This window comes from Thalassophryne amazonica, chromosome 9 (assembly GCF_902500255.1).
Source record: "Thalassophryne amazonica chromosome 9, fThaAma1.1, whole genome shotgun sequence".
Taxonomy (NCBI): Eukaryota; Metazoa; Chordata; class Actinopteri; order Batrachoidiformes; family Batrachoididae; genus Thalassophryne; species Thalassophryne amazonica.
Window position 1 is genome coordinate 101,422,339 of NC_047111.1, and position 15,748 is coordinate 101,438,086.

Consider the following 15,748-nt stretch of genomic DNA (forward strand, 5'->3'; position numbering starts at 1 on the left):
TATGGTTATGGGGAGGTGATGGTCTTGTGGTTAAGCATTGGGTGTCAGGCCAGAGGCTGCTCGGTTCAAAACCCAGCCAGACCGGAAAACCAGTAAGGACCCTGGGACAACGTCCTTAATCACCTAGTTGCTCCCAGTGTGTCGTGATCGCTTTGCAGTGCAGCACCCGACATGGGTGTTTGTGTGAATGAGTGAATGTGAGGCGTCTTTGTAAAGCGCTTTAAGCTTCTGCTGCAGATGGAAAAGCACTATATAAGTGCAGCCTGTTTACCATTTTGTATGGCTTCATGATAGAGTTGCACGGAGAAGAATATCTTCAAAACGATGTGAAATTTCAGCTCCAGCTGGGCTTTTGTGGCTGTGATTGGAGAAATTGTGCAAAGTGCAACTTATTCATTTATTTATTTTTGAATCCTGAGTCATACAGTGTCATGGTGGAGTGCTGCAGAGAAGCATTTTCTTGGAAGGATTTGAAATTTCAACTCAAGTTAGGTTTCTGTGGCTGTGATTGGAGAAACTGCAAAGTGGAACTTTTGTCTGTTGCATCAGAGGTTATACAGTTACGGGGAGGTGATGGTCTCGTGGTTCAGCATTGGGTGTCAGACCAGAGGCTGCTCGGTTCAAAACCCAGCCAGACCCGAAAACCAGTAACAGCTTATTCATCACATCAAAAAGATGTGGAATGTCAGCTAAAGCTGGGCTTTTGTGGCTGTGATTAGAGAAATTGTGCAAAGTGAAAGTTATTGATTTATTTATTTTTGCACGGGACAACTTTCGTGTGTTTTATCACCAGTGATCAAGTTCATGGTGGAATGCTGCAGGGAAAAAATTCCTTAAACACGTGCAAAATTTCAGCTTCGTTTAAGCTTTATGTGGATGTGATTGGAGATTGGTGATGTGGCACAGAGAAGGCATTTGTTGAAAAGATGTGAAATTCTGTGTGAACTATTGATTGGATCAGCATTTTACGAAAACAACGTGACGTTTCTGATGTGAAAATCATGTGTGTGCGCGCGTGCGTGCGTGTTGACTAGTCCATCGTCTGTCCATGCGTGACGTCACTCCATAATGTTGAGCGCAGAAACAGAAACGTTTCACTGTTGACGTCCAAAGCAAACGCGCACTTGTCTTCTATCTATATATTTGTTCATTTTTGTTTGTATTATTATTATTATTATTATTATTTAGTGTGGTCATGGCTGGAGAGTCGGTCAGTTTTCAAGGTTTTCGAGCTGTAGACGAACAGTTTTGACACTTATCGGCTGAGAAACTTGGAGTCTGCCGGCAGCAGCTCGGAGGGATCTTTTTTCCTCTTTAAGAAAAGAATAAAAGGAAGAGAAAAAAAACATCTGAAACACATCGCGGCTATCTTGACGACAAGATATCTGGATTAAAACCAATGAACCGGGGCTAAATAATCCACACGGGAGCGTTGACGGGCAGATTTATTGTGTCGCAGTGGGATTTCATCTTCTTCTTTTTTTTTTACGACGATGTCTGTCCGCGGACACTTTGTCGCTTTCTCCAAATGCTCACTTCTCGTCTCTCTGAGGATTTTGCTTTTTGTGCCTGCAGGGTTGCCAGTCCGCAGCCAAGGAGACTCTCAGTCCGACAACAAAGTGATGGACAACATCACCGTCCGACAGGGAGAGACCGTCTTCCTCAGGTACGTGGAGGTTTTTCTCATAGCGCAAAGTTGACGAGGTGACTCAGGAAAAAGAAGAAGGAAAAAATAAAGAAATGGATTAGTGAAGAAAACGTTCAGAAGCGACAGTGAACGCATCTTTATCCGACTTGACGTTTCTAATTGTCTGACGGGGCTGAACAGTGTTGCCAGATCTCACTTGTGTAAACAAGCAGCCATGTCTGTAAAAAAAAACACCAAACAAACTCAAAATGCTATTTACTGCTCACACTACCACAAATAATAATGATATTATTATATTATAATTATATATTATTATTATGATTATTATATGGAATTATGCAGGACATTTCCAATTAAATGATCAAATTAAAGCAGTAAGGAAACTAGCATTTTTGTCGGTGCTCTGTTCTCACATTCACAAATAAGCATCCAAGAAGGTTATACTATGAGGTCTACATCACTGAATTTGTCAGTCCAAAAATCAGACCTTAATTGATTATGAAATTTCACAAATCAGTCTTTCAAAAGTCTTTAAAATGCCATGGTACTGACATTCCAAATATCAAAATAAATACTTTTTCTTTTCGTAATGTTAATGTTAATATTTTCTGCCTACTTTATTTTCTGTGTATATAGTTGAATGTGTATTTTTGTCCTTTGTCTTAAATTATTGTATGAGATGTTATGCCAGACAAGGTGAAGCTGCAACTTAAATTTTGTTGAATTTTATTCAATGACAGTAAAAGGCACCTTAATCTTAACCAAACTAAAAAAGCAGAACCAAGAAATTTCTTGTTTATAGCCAGTGTTGCAGACTGAACGGTCCCCCCTGAAAATTGGTCCGCCCTCCCTTCACTGCGCATTCGTCATTAGCCGCGGTTCACGGATTATCACCTCGTTTCTGCTTCAAACTGCACTCCAGTCATCATCTGTCTCAGCAACAGATAACGGAAGCTTTAGTACGGCAATCATTTCCACATAAATTCAGCATTATTTCATTATAATAGATGGAGGAAGTGAGCGCCACGAGCTGCTAGCTGATGCATTCACTGCGTGTCGGTCATTTCAAAGTGTCACTGAGTTTCTGCTTAAAACGGCCTCGTTTCTGCTTAAAACTGACTTTAGAATGATTTAAGAGGTTTTACCTTGTCTTCTGATGGTTAATAATCACATTAATCCATTTTATTACTTTGGGTGAAGAGACTCTGTCTCAGAGCTCCGAAATAATGCATGCGTAGTGGAGGCAGGGCAGACCAACTTTTAGGGGTGGACCATTCGGTCTGCGACACCGGGACACTCAGAGTAGTGACACTTTCAATTTGCTCAATGTAAAGTGATGATATTGGGATGTTTAAATTGAATGAAATATTGGATTTTCAGGTAAGATTTTACCATTTGACATTACCAAAGTATGTCAAATTTACAGCAGAAAAAAAAAATACAATTTTCAAACATCTTAAAAATCTCGCCATAATCAAAAGAAGACAAAGGCACAGTCTGTTCATCACAGACACCCAAGGAGTGTCTTAGGTTTTTCCAAGGTATGGATAAGGTTTCAAATCTTTGGTACTCAAACTCGCCACAAGTTTTTTTGAGACACCGACGTGCACCCTCACCTACTCAGAAACACGTATCATTTCTGCTGCACACCAGGGCTTGGACCAAAATAACACAACAGAGAACATTGAGGATTTTGATGGTTACGACAAACACAACAAAAACCTATTTTCTGCTGACAGAAATTAGACACTATGCTGCGTAGATGTTCTTGGCAGTATGGGGAGGTGGGCAAACCTGGGTGATTTAATGTTCCTCAAATAGATGTTCATTTCCTATAAAGGACTTGGTACTTTTTGATTCAGAAGGAAGCTGATTTCCCAGCTGCCTAGTTGTAACCTTGCAAAGGGTTGGTGTCTAAGTTATGATCAGGGCCAGGGTTTAATTTCTGTGACAAAAAGTTTAAAAATTTGAACAATACTCCTGGATCCATGCAACAGTTTGCCCACTTCTGGAAGCTTTGCACAGTAGCAGAATTATGATATAGTCTGGATCCAGATGTGGAATTTTCCTTTTTTTTTTTTTTTTTTTTGCATATTACACAGAACACAGCAAGCTGAAAAGTCCTGGATTCTTCTTCTGGGCTTCTTCTGCAGTGTGCTTTCTGTTATTCTATGTGTTTCACTGCCCCTAGTGATGACCAAAGGTTTGCTGACATGCACACACTGGTCAAGACAGCACAGATGTGCTGATGTGCAGCAGTGTAGTAGTGGGAACCAGGATTAGTGCTGTATGCCAGACCGAGTAGGATGTTTGAATTTCACAGATTAAAATTCCCACCTCAAAGTGTTCCAAGTCCTCGACACCAAAGTAATTTACATCTACGTCCTATTCTGTGAACTCAGGAACGATGGATTTCATCCCAGTTTCTGCATTGGAGCTCTGACCTTTTCAAGAATGAAGGTAGAAATTTTGAGATATCTGTAATCTAGGCTTCACTTATAATATTGACCAGGCACTTTTTGAGGTCTTGATAGTTTACCACCAGGAGCAGTCTGAGGTCCTGCCAATTCAGCACCATAACTTGGTAAACCAGACTAATGATTTTATAGATCTTGATCATTTTTAAACAGACATACTTTGAGTTCAGAGTCCTTAGATGCTGAGCTCTAGGGCTGAAACAATTAGTCGAGTAACTCGAATAATTCGATAAAAAAATGTTTGAGGCAAATTCTGTGCCTCGATGCTGGCTGTTGCACGGTGTGAGAGGAGCCCTTCACACAGCTACAGCTCCGTCCCCGGCCACACTGACAAACAGTTTCTGATAGCCCAGTCACACTGCACACGACAATTCCTGAATGAAGGGAAAAAGTAAAAAAAGTCACAATTCGTTGAGAAAAGGTGGACGAAAGAGCTTTTATCACCAAACAGTCTGCAAAGCAAGAGCGCAAAAGGGACGAAAGAGGAACTTCACAAACCGAAGCTCACAATGTCGACGTTTTTAAATGAAACGTGCCTGGAGCCACAGCTGGAGCAGTGTGTGTCTGCATCTCTGAGTTCCAGCAGTCGGCGCTGGGACGGAGCTCATAGCACCTGAGTCCCGGAGAAACTGCAAACAGAAGCTGTGGAAATCTGTGTGCACGTTGGTGGACCACCTGCTCTGGTTCCTCGTCCAGAACAAAAGAGGGATCATCTCCATCATTATCAGAATCCACACTGTCTGTCAACATGCTGCGCGCTCCGTCTTCCTCCAATTAAAAAAAAAAAAAAAAAGCACCGGTCACTGATGTATCACTGTATTATGTTCTAAGCCATATATATTGATTTATAACAGAAAACTGTCAAATGGGAGAATAAATCTAAATATAAGTGTAAAGATGATTGAATATATCAGAGCAGCAAATTAATCAGTGCATGTGAACGACTCTCATGCGGTTATTTCCACCAGCTGATCACTGATCCACAACATGAATTCTGTCTTCCAGAACAGCTCTTTATGTAATCATTTTGATTTATCAACCTGTTGCCACATGTACAGAAGGACTGGATTATCATTCCTACACTCATATTGTTATATTTAATACAAAATAATAAGTGCACGCAGCAGCTGTTGCTGCTGCTAACACTGCCTTCAAGTACCGTCGGAAATTACACAACTTTTTTGTTGTTTCAAATTCAACAGTTGCTTGTGGCAAAATACTTAATTATATCCACACAAAAGATTAATTCTGGCCTATGTAAGGTGCCTGAGACCATTGAAGCTGACCCCCCACCCAGATAAAAAAATTCAAGCAAATAGGCTGAGTTTGCCCTGTAATTTCCGACGGTACATGAACGCAGCAGCAGAAGCAGCGCTCACAAACCGGCTTCTGCACGGTGTGAAAACATTCAGCTGCTCCAACGAAGTCAAACTAAACAATAACATTACAAAAACTAAACAAACGATTAAAAAACATCAAGAACGACAGCAAAACGAAACACGGACGAATTGAGGTTTTCGTTGCCCTTCGTTCGAATTTTTCAACAGTTTAAAAATCCTGACGAAGTGCCAGCTGCAGGAAGAGGCTGCGCGAAGGTTAAACAATGTCAACGAAAGTCAACGAAAGTACAGATTTCTTGTTTCTTCAGGGCTTCGTTGCCCTTCGTTAAGTGCCGTATGACTGGGCCATGAAGGAAGATCCTCTCAGCAGAAGTCCACTCTTTCAACTGTGTTTTGCTCAGACTTGCACTGAGTGTTTTGCTTTTTAATTTTTTGCTTTTTGGGCAACACACAATGCTTCACAAACACTGTAGCTTAAATAAAATAAAATTTAAAAACTTGCATGGCTTGCATGTTCAACTTCCAGCTGAAATACATCTGCTGAATTGTACAGAAAGAGGGATTTAAAAAAAATTGCACAGGGACCCTGTCCACCAACATAAAAACAAACTTAAAAATGGTTAATAAAACAAAACAGAAAGACAAATCCCATCGCCATTTCAGCAAAATGTCAAGACTTTGGTGCAGCAACATTGTGCCATTGCTTAGTAGGGAGAGCCCTGGACTATTGATGATGTTTAAAAACACAAAAGTACTTTTTATCCGATTACTCCATTAATTGCCAGAATAATCGATAGAATACTCGATTACTAAAATAATCGATAGCTGCAGCCCTACTGAACTCAAACTGTTTCAACACCACAGCTGGGGTTGGGTGGGTGGTAGGGTGTCGTGGTTTAACACCTTTCTCTACTAGGGCTGGTTGTCCACATCCTGTTGATTTCTCAGGTCCTGTGGTTTTCTGAAGCAGACTGAGGTTCTGCCAGTTTCGCACAGCAGCTGGAAGAATGTGTTTCCATTTTCTGTTTGCATATCTTACCACTTTCTCAACTTGCGGAGTCCAAGGTAAAGGTCCCACCATTTGGTCACCCACAAGCCCCATAGTTGACTCAGAAATGTTGATTGTTGTTTATTTCAGCAGGTTTTCGATTATGTCTCACTTTTATCCATTTTTGTGATCGTTAAAATCCATTCTTGCTTCGTATTTGAGTAACTGATATTTGTCTTGCGTTATTCATTTTAAATCTATTTTTTTTCATATTATATAATATAAATTTATATATATTTTAGAAATTTATAAACTTAATAAAATTTTAAATTGTTTAAGTCTTTATGTGAAGCACTTTGACTTTGACATGTTGAGTTTACAAATATTCTGATTCTGGAAGTGTACAATCTGGGCATAAACATTGTACCAATGGACCTTACAGGACCTATATAGGACTTAAACTGGTCCCCTATTGCCAATTTGTGACACCAGATTGTGTATGTTTTTGACAGTAAATAAATAAAAACTGTGATACACATTTGGGGCATGAAAACTTGTGCAATACATACATAGAATGTGACCAATCAGGAAAATTTTGAACATATTCAAAAAAAAATTGTGACATTGTGACTCATGATCTATAAAAGTGAAAAATTAGATGTCATCTGTGGTGTTAGGGTGTAATTGTGTGTTTTTCTTTCATTTTACAGATGGCTTTGGTTTTTATTTCATTACTGCATCTTGAAATGAATTGGTTCTGCTTTAATGTGGCTATAGCTGCTCAGTCACATTGATGCAAGGTTAAAATGAAATGCTAAATTTAAAATAGAAAGCAGGGTGTTTTCTGTTTTGGAGCAAAGCAACTTCAATGACCAGAGCAGCCAGTGATCATGAGCAGCGGTCTGTGTGTACAGGGTGGTACATTCATAGTTTCACTGTTCACTGACCTTTTAAAATCTCCACTGAAAATATAATATACATTCATAATCCCATATAAAGCATGCTGCTCTCTTCAACAGAAGGCAGTTTTTAGATGTTCACAGATTCACTGTAGCTTTGTATTAATGTCTTGTTATAACTACAGACATGAGTACATAAATTGCACACAGTACAGTTGTGAACATGCCCATTAGCTCCTGTGTCATGGGGCTATGTTCAGTGTTGCTCCTAATCAGCAGTAATCTGGTGTATAATCGTGCATAATACCATGACACACAACTTTAGATTGCCATTGCTGTTGTGATTTCCTCCTTTTTTGGAACTGGGACATCAACCCAGACCAGAAATGGGCAACATGAGACTGGCTTTACTACTTATTATTTTACCTAAAGAGCAGGTGAGATAAGAGTTGCGCAACCACTGTATAGACTGGGTTTTGAGTCCAGGTGTGTTTGCTTACGGATCTCTGTGTCCTCAGACTTTGTCTGCCTTGTCTCAGTACACCCGGCTGCAAATGGGTACTTACTTTAACTGGGAAACTAACTAACTAACCTGCGATGGTCTGGTGTCCTTTCTAGGAGGGGTCCTAGATGTTCATCCGCTTCATGCTACACCAGTGGTTACCAACCGTGTTCCTAGAGATCATCTGCACTCCATGTTTTCCAGCTCACCCTGCTTCACATACTGTTAATGAACTAAGTCAGACTTAACTAGGCAGCACTGGTTGTAGGTGGGAACCATAGCAAGGCAGGTGATCTCCAGGAGCAAGGCTGGTTAACCGCTGTGCTATGGTATTTGGGGATAAGCACGGACATGGTGGGCCTCAGGGACGACAGTATACCCTCTGGGGCTGACGCCGTCATATACGATGGCTGGGACCAAGCTTTACTAAATTATAAATAACTTTTTAATGATATGAGATAGGAACTTACTTTTTTTTGCTGAAAAGTTAACTCCGCAGACTTTCGATTCACTGTCAGCCATCTTTGTACTCCTCATAGAAGCTGTGTGATGACGTGCAGAATGTGAGTGTCCAATCGGAATTGGTTCACCGTCACATGGTTTTACAAAATCCAATCGTAGGGCAGATTTACCTCACGTGATAAACCAAAGATCGTTTTCAGGAGTAATATCTTACTAGTTGGCCCGTTTGAATAGCCCCCTAACTCCTCCAATGCACCCTGCACCATTACGTACAGTGAAAGTGAAAGCAGACGGAGAGCCTCACATGACAATCTCACGTGCTCAAACAAGGAGTGTGTAACTATCAGGATTGCTCCACTAGTTTGCATTTGAATGTTACTAGATTACTCTGTGGCTCTCTCCCTCTGGCGTAAAGCGCTGTTTACCATATCAGTGAGGTGAGGGAGAGGGGCCGCTCCTCAGACTGGAGCCAAAGTGTGAAATGAAAGCTGCTTGTAGAGTCAGACAGAAGACTCTAAAACACAGTAGAAATAGAAATTTGTGATGTGACCTTTGTGTAATAGCAGACAGAAATTGCTTTGAGATGAAGACAAACAAAAACGCATAGACCATTTTGTATATATTGTTCAAAATGTGCATTTGTCTTTATTGTTAGGGTTTTGTTGTACAGTCTTTCACACAAGACCTCAAATTACCTTTATAAAGTGTCAAAACAATTGTTTATTATAGTGTGCTGTGTGTAGTGAATAAATGTGGGTGGAAAATTATTTTCTGCTTTATTTTTTTCTTTGTTATTTCTGATCGTAAACCTTTATTACACTTATAAAACACAACAAAAGCATATATATTATGAAAGAACAGGTTGTCCTTAAAAAAAGAGAGACGTAAAACTTGATTGTGGGATGCAGGGAGAGTTGTTAACAGCAATAAAAAAAAACATTTATGCCAGGCGAGTGAACTATCCAAAAAATGCCCTCGGACCCCAGAGGGTTAAATGGGAAGCACAGCTTTAATATGGAAAACAAAGAAAAGCTTTAATCAAAATGATTTTGATGTACCACATACTCAACATGGGGTATTTTGTAATAATTCTAAGATGTAGACAAAGTATCAAAAAGTTGTGTGTAACGAGCACAGAGTTGCTTCACATAAGCAGATCTGGCAACACTGGTGCAGAACCCAAGGTGGAGAGTTAGGGGAGTTTGTGGAAAAGAGCAAACAGTGGTCACATTGCTGCTGAAGAGCAGAGAAAAGCAATGCAAAGGGGACAAAGGATCCCAAATGTTGCAGGAGTCGGAATGTTTAGATTTCCTCAGGATGGGAGATTGTGTCGTGGTGACCTTTCTGCCCCCTCAGCGAGCTCACAGGCTTACTGGACATAGAAGGATTTACGGTGCTTTCAAGAGCTGTCGGGAATTTGGAATGTAAGCTAACATGAACAGTAATCTCAGAAGAACACTGGCACAAATCAGGGATTTACTGTGATAAAAGTTGGTGAGATGAGTTGGAGGCAGAGGCCACAGAAGTGATGGAAATGTTACAAGTTGATGCTTTATGTGACGGCTGTACTGTACTTTGGGGAAACTGGGGTTGCTTGTGACAGGTTGGTTATCACACAGCTTATATCTTGCACACTGACTGGACAATGTAACAACTGTCCCCTCGGTTCACAAATGTGGTGCTTTTGACTCAATATATTATATTATTAAAACTTTGAAGAGTTTCACTGTTGTTCATGCTCAAAAATATTGTTTTCACTTGTATCTTTACAAATGCTGCAAAGTGTGAAAAAGCAATCAATTTTAGAAATAGATTGCTCTATTGTATCACAATGGCTGTATGTAGCGAGGTTAAAATCCAACAGCTAATCATTTTATAAAACAAAATTACAGTAAATTAGTTCACCAGCTAAATCTGGAGCGAAAGACAACTTTGTGTTTGCTAAATGAACTTGAAGCTAACCCCATACCACCCGCCTCATTTTGGCTTGTCAGTATCTCACAAATAAAAAGTGAAATTTCCCATCGATAGGATATACATGCTTGGAAGAGTTTAATCGATAAGCTATCGTGTTGCCCGTGGGGATCCATGGGCTGTAGATTGGGTCGCGTTTATGAAATAGGTAGTTGACATTTTTCAAGGGGGGTAATAAATTGTGCAAAATTTCTAGAATAATTTGGAATGGCGTGTGAGTCCAGACTGTTTTTAGAACCGTAGACCTTAGACCTCAACAGTTTTTAGACCGCTGGACATATGTAGTGTCAATAAACAATGAAATGCATCCCAATTTATAAGATCCAGAGCAAAAAATATATGTGCCTGTGCACTCTAATATTTTAGGAATAGTAAATGGACATACTGAATAACAAGAAAATGTGGTATTAACATGGATGTATTACATTCTGAAGAATAGGCCTCTGTGTGAGATAGATAAATGAGGATAATGATGATGATTGTGATAACGGTGGTTTCACCTGATTGTGAAAAAAGAGAATATTTGACGGGGCTAAATAAAAAAAGCTAGCAGTGTCAAAGGGAAACTACAGTTAATGATACACCATACGTTGTTGCTTACTAAAGTCAAAGACTACAGATGAGGTCTTTATCTCAGCCGTGTACGTGCTTTTGTGTGTGTGTGTGTGTGGGGGGGGGGGTCACTTGCTCCCAGAAACTCATCACCAACGCACCACATCTCTGTGTTATTCATTTGATTTCTCATCTATTATCATATTATTAAATATATGGCTTATTTTTTTCTGCTGCTTCATTTAACAGCTTTAGTCATTAAATTCTAAATGGAAATTTATGTGAGTGTCTTTGTGCCTTCCTCATCTGCTTATAATCTGGGAATGTAAACTGCATGTCGGCCGCTCGTGAATAAAATTAACAAATTTTAAAATCACCATTTGTTGAACTAATAGGAATAATAAATGGAATACTTCTGACTGTGCTGAATGTTTGGGCTCCAAAGTAAAGGTCAGACAATATCGACGTCCATTGGATTCTATAAGTTGTGACATACGAGGTCTGTCCATAAAGTATAGGTCCTTTTTATTTTTTTCAAAAACTATATGGATTTCATTCATATGTTTTTACGTCAGACATGCTTGAACCCTCGTGTGCATGCGTGAGTTTTTCCACGCCTGTCGGTGACGTCATTCGCCTGTGAGTACTCCTTGTGGGAGGAGTCGTCCAGCCCCTCGTCGGAATTCCTTTGTCTGAGAAGTTGCTGAGAGACTGGCGCTTTGTTTGATCAAAATTTTTTCTAAACCTGTGAGACACATCGAAGTGGACATGGTTTGAAAAATTAAGCTGGTTTTCAGTGAAAATTTTAACGGCTGATGAGAGATTTTGAGGTGACACTGTCGCTTTAAGGACTTCCCACAGTGCGAGACGTCGCTCAGCGCTCTCAGGCGGCGTCATCAGCCTGTTTCAAGCTTAAAACCTCCACATTTCAGGCTCTATTGATCCAGGACGTCGTGAGAGAACAGAGAAGTTTCAGAAGAAGTCGGTTTCAGCATTTTATCCAGATATTCCACTGTTAAATGAGATTTTTTTAATGAAAGACGTGCAGACGGGTCCGCGCGTCGGGACGCAGCCGCCGCGACGCTCCGCCACAGGAAAAACACCTCTGTTGGAAGCTTTAAGGACAAGTTGGAACATGTCCAGCTGTTAAACAATTTCTCATATACTCACTCCACTGAAAGCCATCAAAAGCCGCCTGGATTTTACAAATGGTTATCAACACGGAGGTGTTTTTCCTGTGCCGCCGCACCGTGTCGGCTGTGTCCCGACGCGCGGACCCGTCCGCACGTCTTTCATTAAAAAAATCTCCTTTAACAGTGGAATATCCGGATAAAATGCTGAAACCGACTTCTTCTGAAACTTCTCTGTTCTCTCACGACGTCCTGGATCAATAGAGCCTGAAATGTGGAGGTTTTCAGCTTGAAACAGGCTGATGACGCCGCCTGAGAGCGCAGCGTGACGTCTCGCACCGTGGGAAGTCCTTAAAGCGACAGTGTCACCTCAAAATCTCTCATCAGCCGTTAAAATTTTCACTGAAAACCAGCTTAATTTTTCGAACCATGTCCACTTCGATGTGTCTCACAGGTTTAGAAAAAATTTTGATCAAACAAAGCGCCAGTCTCTCAGCAACTTCTCAGACAAAGGAATTCCGACGAGGGGCTGGACGACTCCTCCCACAAGGAGTGCTCACAGGCGAATGACGTCACCGACAGGCGTGGAAAAACTCACGCATGCACACGAGGGTTCATGCATGTCTGATGTAAAAACATATGAATGAAATCCATATAGTTTTTGAAAAAAATTAAAAGGACCTATACTTTATGGACAGCCCTCGTATGTTACCATGTTACATGGTAACTAAACAGGACACATGGTGCAAACTCTTGCTTTTTAATACCCCTATTAACTCAACCAATAATTTGCATTACTTTTTACCAAAATTGGAGCAGCTTTAACTTTTGAGCCCTGCACAAACTGAAATTGACCTTTTTCACCATTCTTGCTGGTTTTACCCCATAACGCCATACCATTCAGTCATAGATAGTTCAAACTATACCTTTTTGGAATCTTTATGTTCAGACAAAAGAATGTGGTATAGTTTCTAATATGATTGGAGAATCTTTTGATTTTTATCCCTGTGTTATTCCTCAGTTCACCCCTACCTGGCTGCCTATTGAAAATTCAAGTGACCAGCCCATTTTTTCAAAAGAGTAATGCCTTCAGAGTATTTGTGCTGAATTTCGTGCTTGTACCACCATTTGCAGGATTCCTTTGTAAATATTCTGCTATCTGCTGCACGACAATGGTCATTTGTTTGCTGTACAAACAGAGCTGTTCTATATGTTATTGTGTTCCACTGTGATCATTAACACAGTAAAAAAATCATCAAACAAAGGGCAGATGATGCTGACTGCACACCAAAATGCATACTTTGTGCTTTACTTTTTTAGTTACTATTTTTCTTTGTGAAACACAACATCTAAAAATGCAGGAAAAGTTTTTTTTGGTGTTGCTCACAAGTGAAGCAAGAAAATGTACGGCTGAGCTGTTGGATCACAGCTGATTACCACGCATGGAAATACAGAACAGCTTTGATGTGTTGAGGAAAAATTAATTTATTTTAAAATTTAATTTATTAATTTTGTTTAGGAACCCACAGTTTATACTGGGAGGTGAAGTTGACAGTAGGGAAAGTGTTGAGCTTCACAACCCTCAGTGACAAACATGCTGATCACAAACGCTTTCTTAAAATATATTTATCGTGTTTCACGATTATGGCAATTTGTACAAGAACAGAATGTCATTTTAGCACATTATCATCACTAGCACAGCATAAATTACACTAAATGTTTCATAAAACTCAGTCATGTTCATGCTGTCTGCTATTTTCTGTTGTATGATTGCTTCTCCTTCTTCCATATAAGATGATGATACAGTGAATCTGGAAAGTGTTCACAGTGCTTGACTTTTTTCCACATTTTGTTATTTTAAAGCCTGATTCCAAATGGATGAAATAAATTGTTTTGTCAACATTCCACACACAATACCCCATAATGACAATGTGAAAAAAGTTTTTTTTTTTTTTTTTTTAGATTTGAGCAGATTTATTAAAAATAAAAATTGTAAGGGCCCCTTAACACATAACACGATTGAAGCCGACGAACACACGAAGGATGAATTGCATGCCATTCATGAAAAATCAGAGCCACCTCTATCGCTTCGTACACCTGTTGCTACAACCATTCACACACACCAGCGGCCTGTGAGTGCCAATTCGACCCCTCTCTCAGTAGCTGTCGGCCAAATTCCAGTTGTCATATATGAACATCCAATACCACTTGGACTTAGGAAATGTGGGGCCATTCGTGCAGTCAGCACGAAAACAGAGAGCAGGCAACTACTTTCGAGCTGGCTGCGAAAATTGTCTTAAGTGCCCCACAAGTGTGGCATCGGCAAGCAACACATGTGGCGTGCCAGAGTGTCGGCTCCCCCCCCCCCCCAACACATGTGGCCTGCATGTGCATCGCACGTGTGCCAGCACCCCCCTCCCCTGCGCAACACATGTGTCGTGTGGGGGGGTACACTTGTATGAAATGCTGATATGTATGTACTCATGGGCACCGGCCAGCTACATCTGAGCGCACACAGCACAGCGAAGTGCCTCTTAGCTGATCACCGGGCAGAGATGTCTCACTCACATGACGGTGACGTGACATTCCAGCCCAGTCTCACTTTTTTTTTTCTTGCTCCCGTGACGAAATTAGTCAAATTTTCATGACAGGGTTTTTTTAAACTCACTATTCCTAACCCTACTCCTACCCCCGACCCTAACCTTGACCATAACCTAATCTTACTCTTTCCCCTCACCCTAACCATAACCACCCCCGAGCCCCCAGCTTCACTTTTAATTTCATGCAGCCATCACAGAATGAAGTAGAATGAATTTGTGCTGCTGTGATGAAAATTAGGCACTTTTCGGCACAATATCACGAGCCAGTAGATTAATGTATATTTTGTGCTGCTGAATCATGACATGCCGTGAGACCAGGGTGGACATTCAGATCACCAGCTGGGTATACACATGATCTGACAGTCCGTTTCTCCTGGTACAGCCTGTCGAGGTGCCCACTGTGTGGCCGCTGCAGGCCGACGCAAAGTTGATATATTTTTTATGTATAAAATCGTATTTGAAGGGAATCTGTAGAGATTCCCTTCAGATCCGAACAGGAGAAAAATTTTGGAAAATAAAGTCAGCTGTTTGGGATGGAAGCCGACATCATCAAAGCTTTAAATTTGTTAGACTACAAATTAGTTAGACTACATCATTGTAAATTGGTCCATTGAGGAGAAGAAAAATATCTTACACTGCTTTTCTTACTCATGACATGAGAAGTGAGGTGGGGGGACGGGGAAAGCAGTATTTTAGGAAAGGATAAAAGAAGTCGATCTACCAGCAGAGAAGACTGAAGACACAACTGCAAAAGTACAACCAACTGCTTCTCAAATCCTAAAATATTTAATAGCACAACACATAGAAAGTATAAAGGAAAACCCCCAAGAAAAAAAACAATGAATGATCACCAGTTGCTAGAGGAAGGGCATTAGGCTGAATACAAAAGGAGTCAGTGGAAGAGAGATGGTCAAGGACAACATATGATCCTTTCACACAGACCATTGCATCACCAAAATGAATCCTCCTCAGCAAACACATTTGGCAAAGAACTCCAGAAGCAGTCAGCCTCTCACACAAAAGAAGAAGTAGGAGTTATTCAACACCCCAACAAATCAGGAGTCATTCACCAATCCAACCACAAAGCAATACAGATGTACTCAGAGTAATGGGAACCAGAAGAAGAATTAGCTAACAACATTGAAGAAACAAGAAGAATGGACATTCAGGAGTGCC

General features: G+C 40.5%; 1 protein-coding gene across 4 annotated transcripts in view; it reads left to right on the forward strand.

Moving 5' to 3' along the window:
- Positions 1–1,174: 1,174 nt before the first annotated feature.
- The window catches only part of ntm (neurotrimin), a 568,623-nt gene continuing 554,049 nt past the window's right edge, over positions 1,175–15,748 (forward strand). For all 4 annotated transcript variants that reach the window (XM_034178866.1, XM_034178869.1, XM_034178870.1 and 1 more), the window contains exon 1: positions 1,175–1,666. In XM_034178866.1, coding sequence (XP_034034757.1) covers positions 1,494–1,666 — 173 coding nt within the window. In that variant the 5' untranslated portion in view covers positions 1,175–1,493. The remainder of the gene's footprint in view (positions 1,667–15,748) is intronic.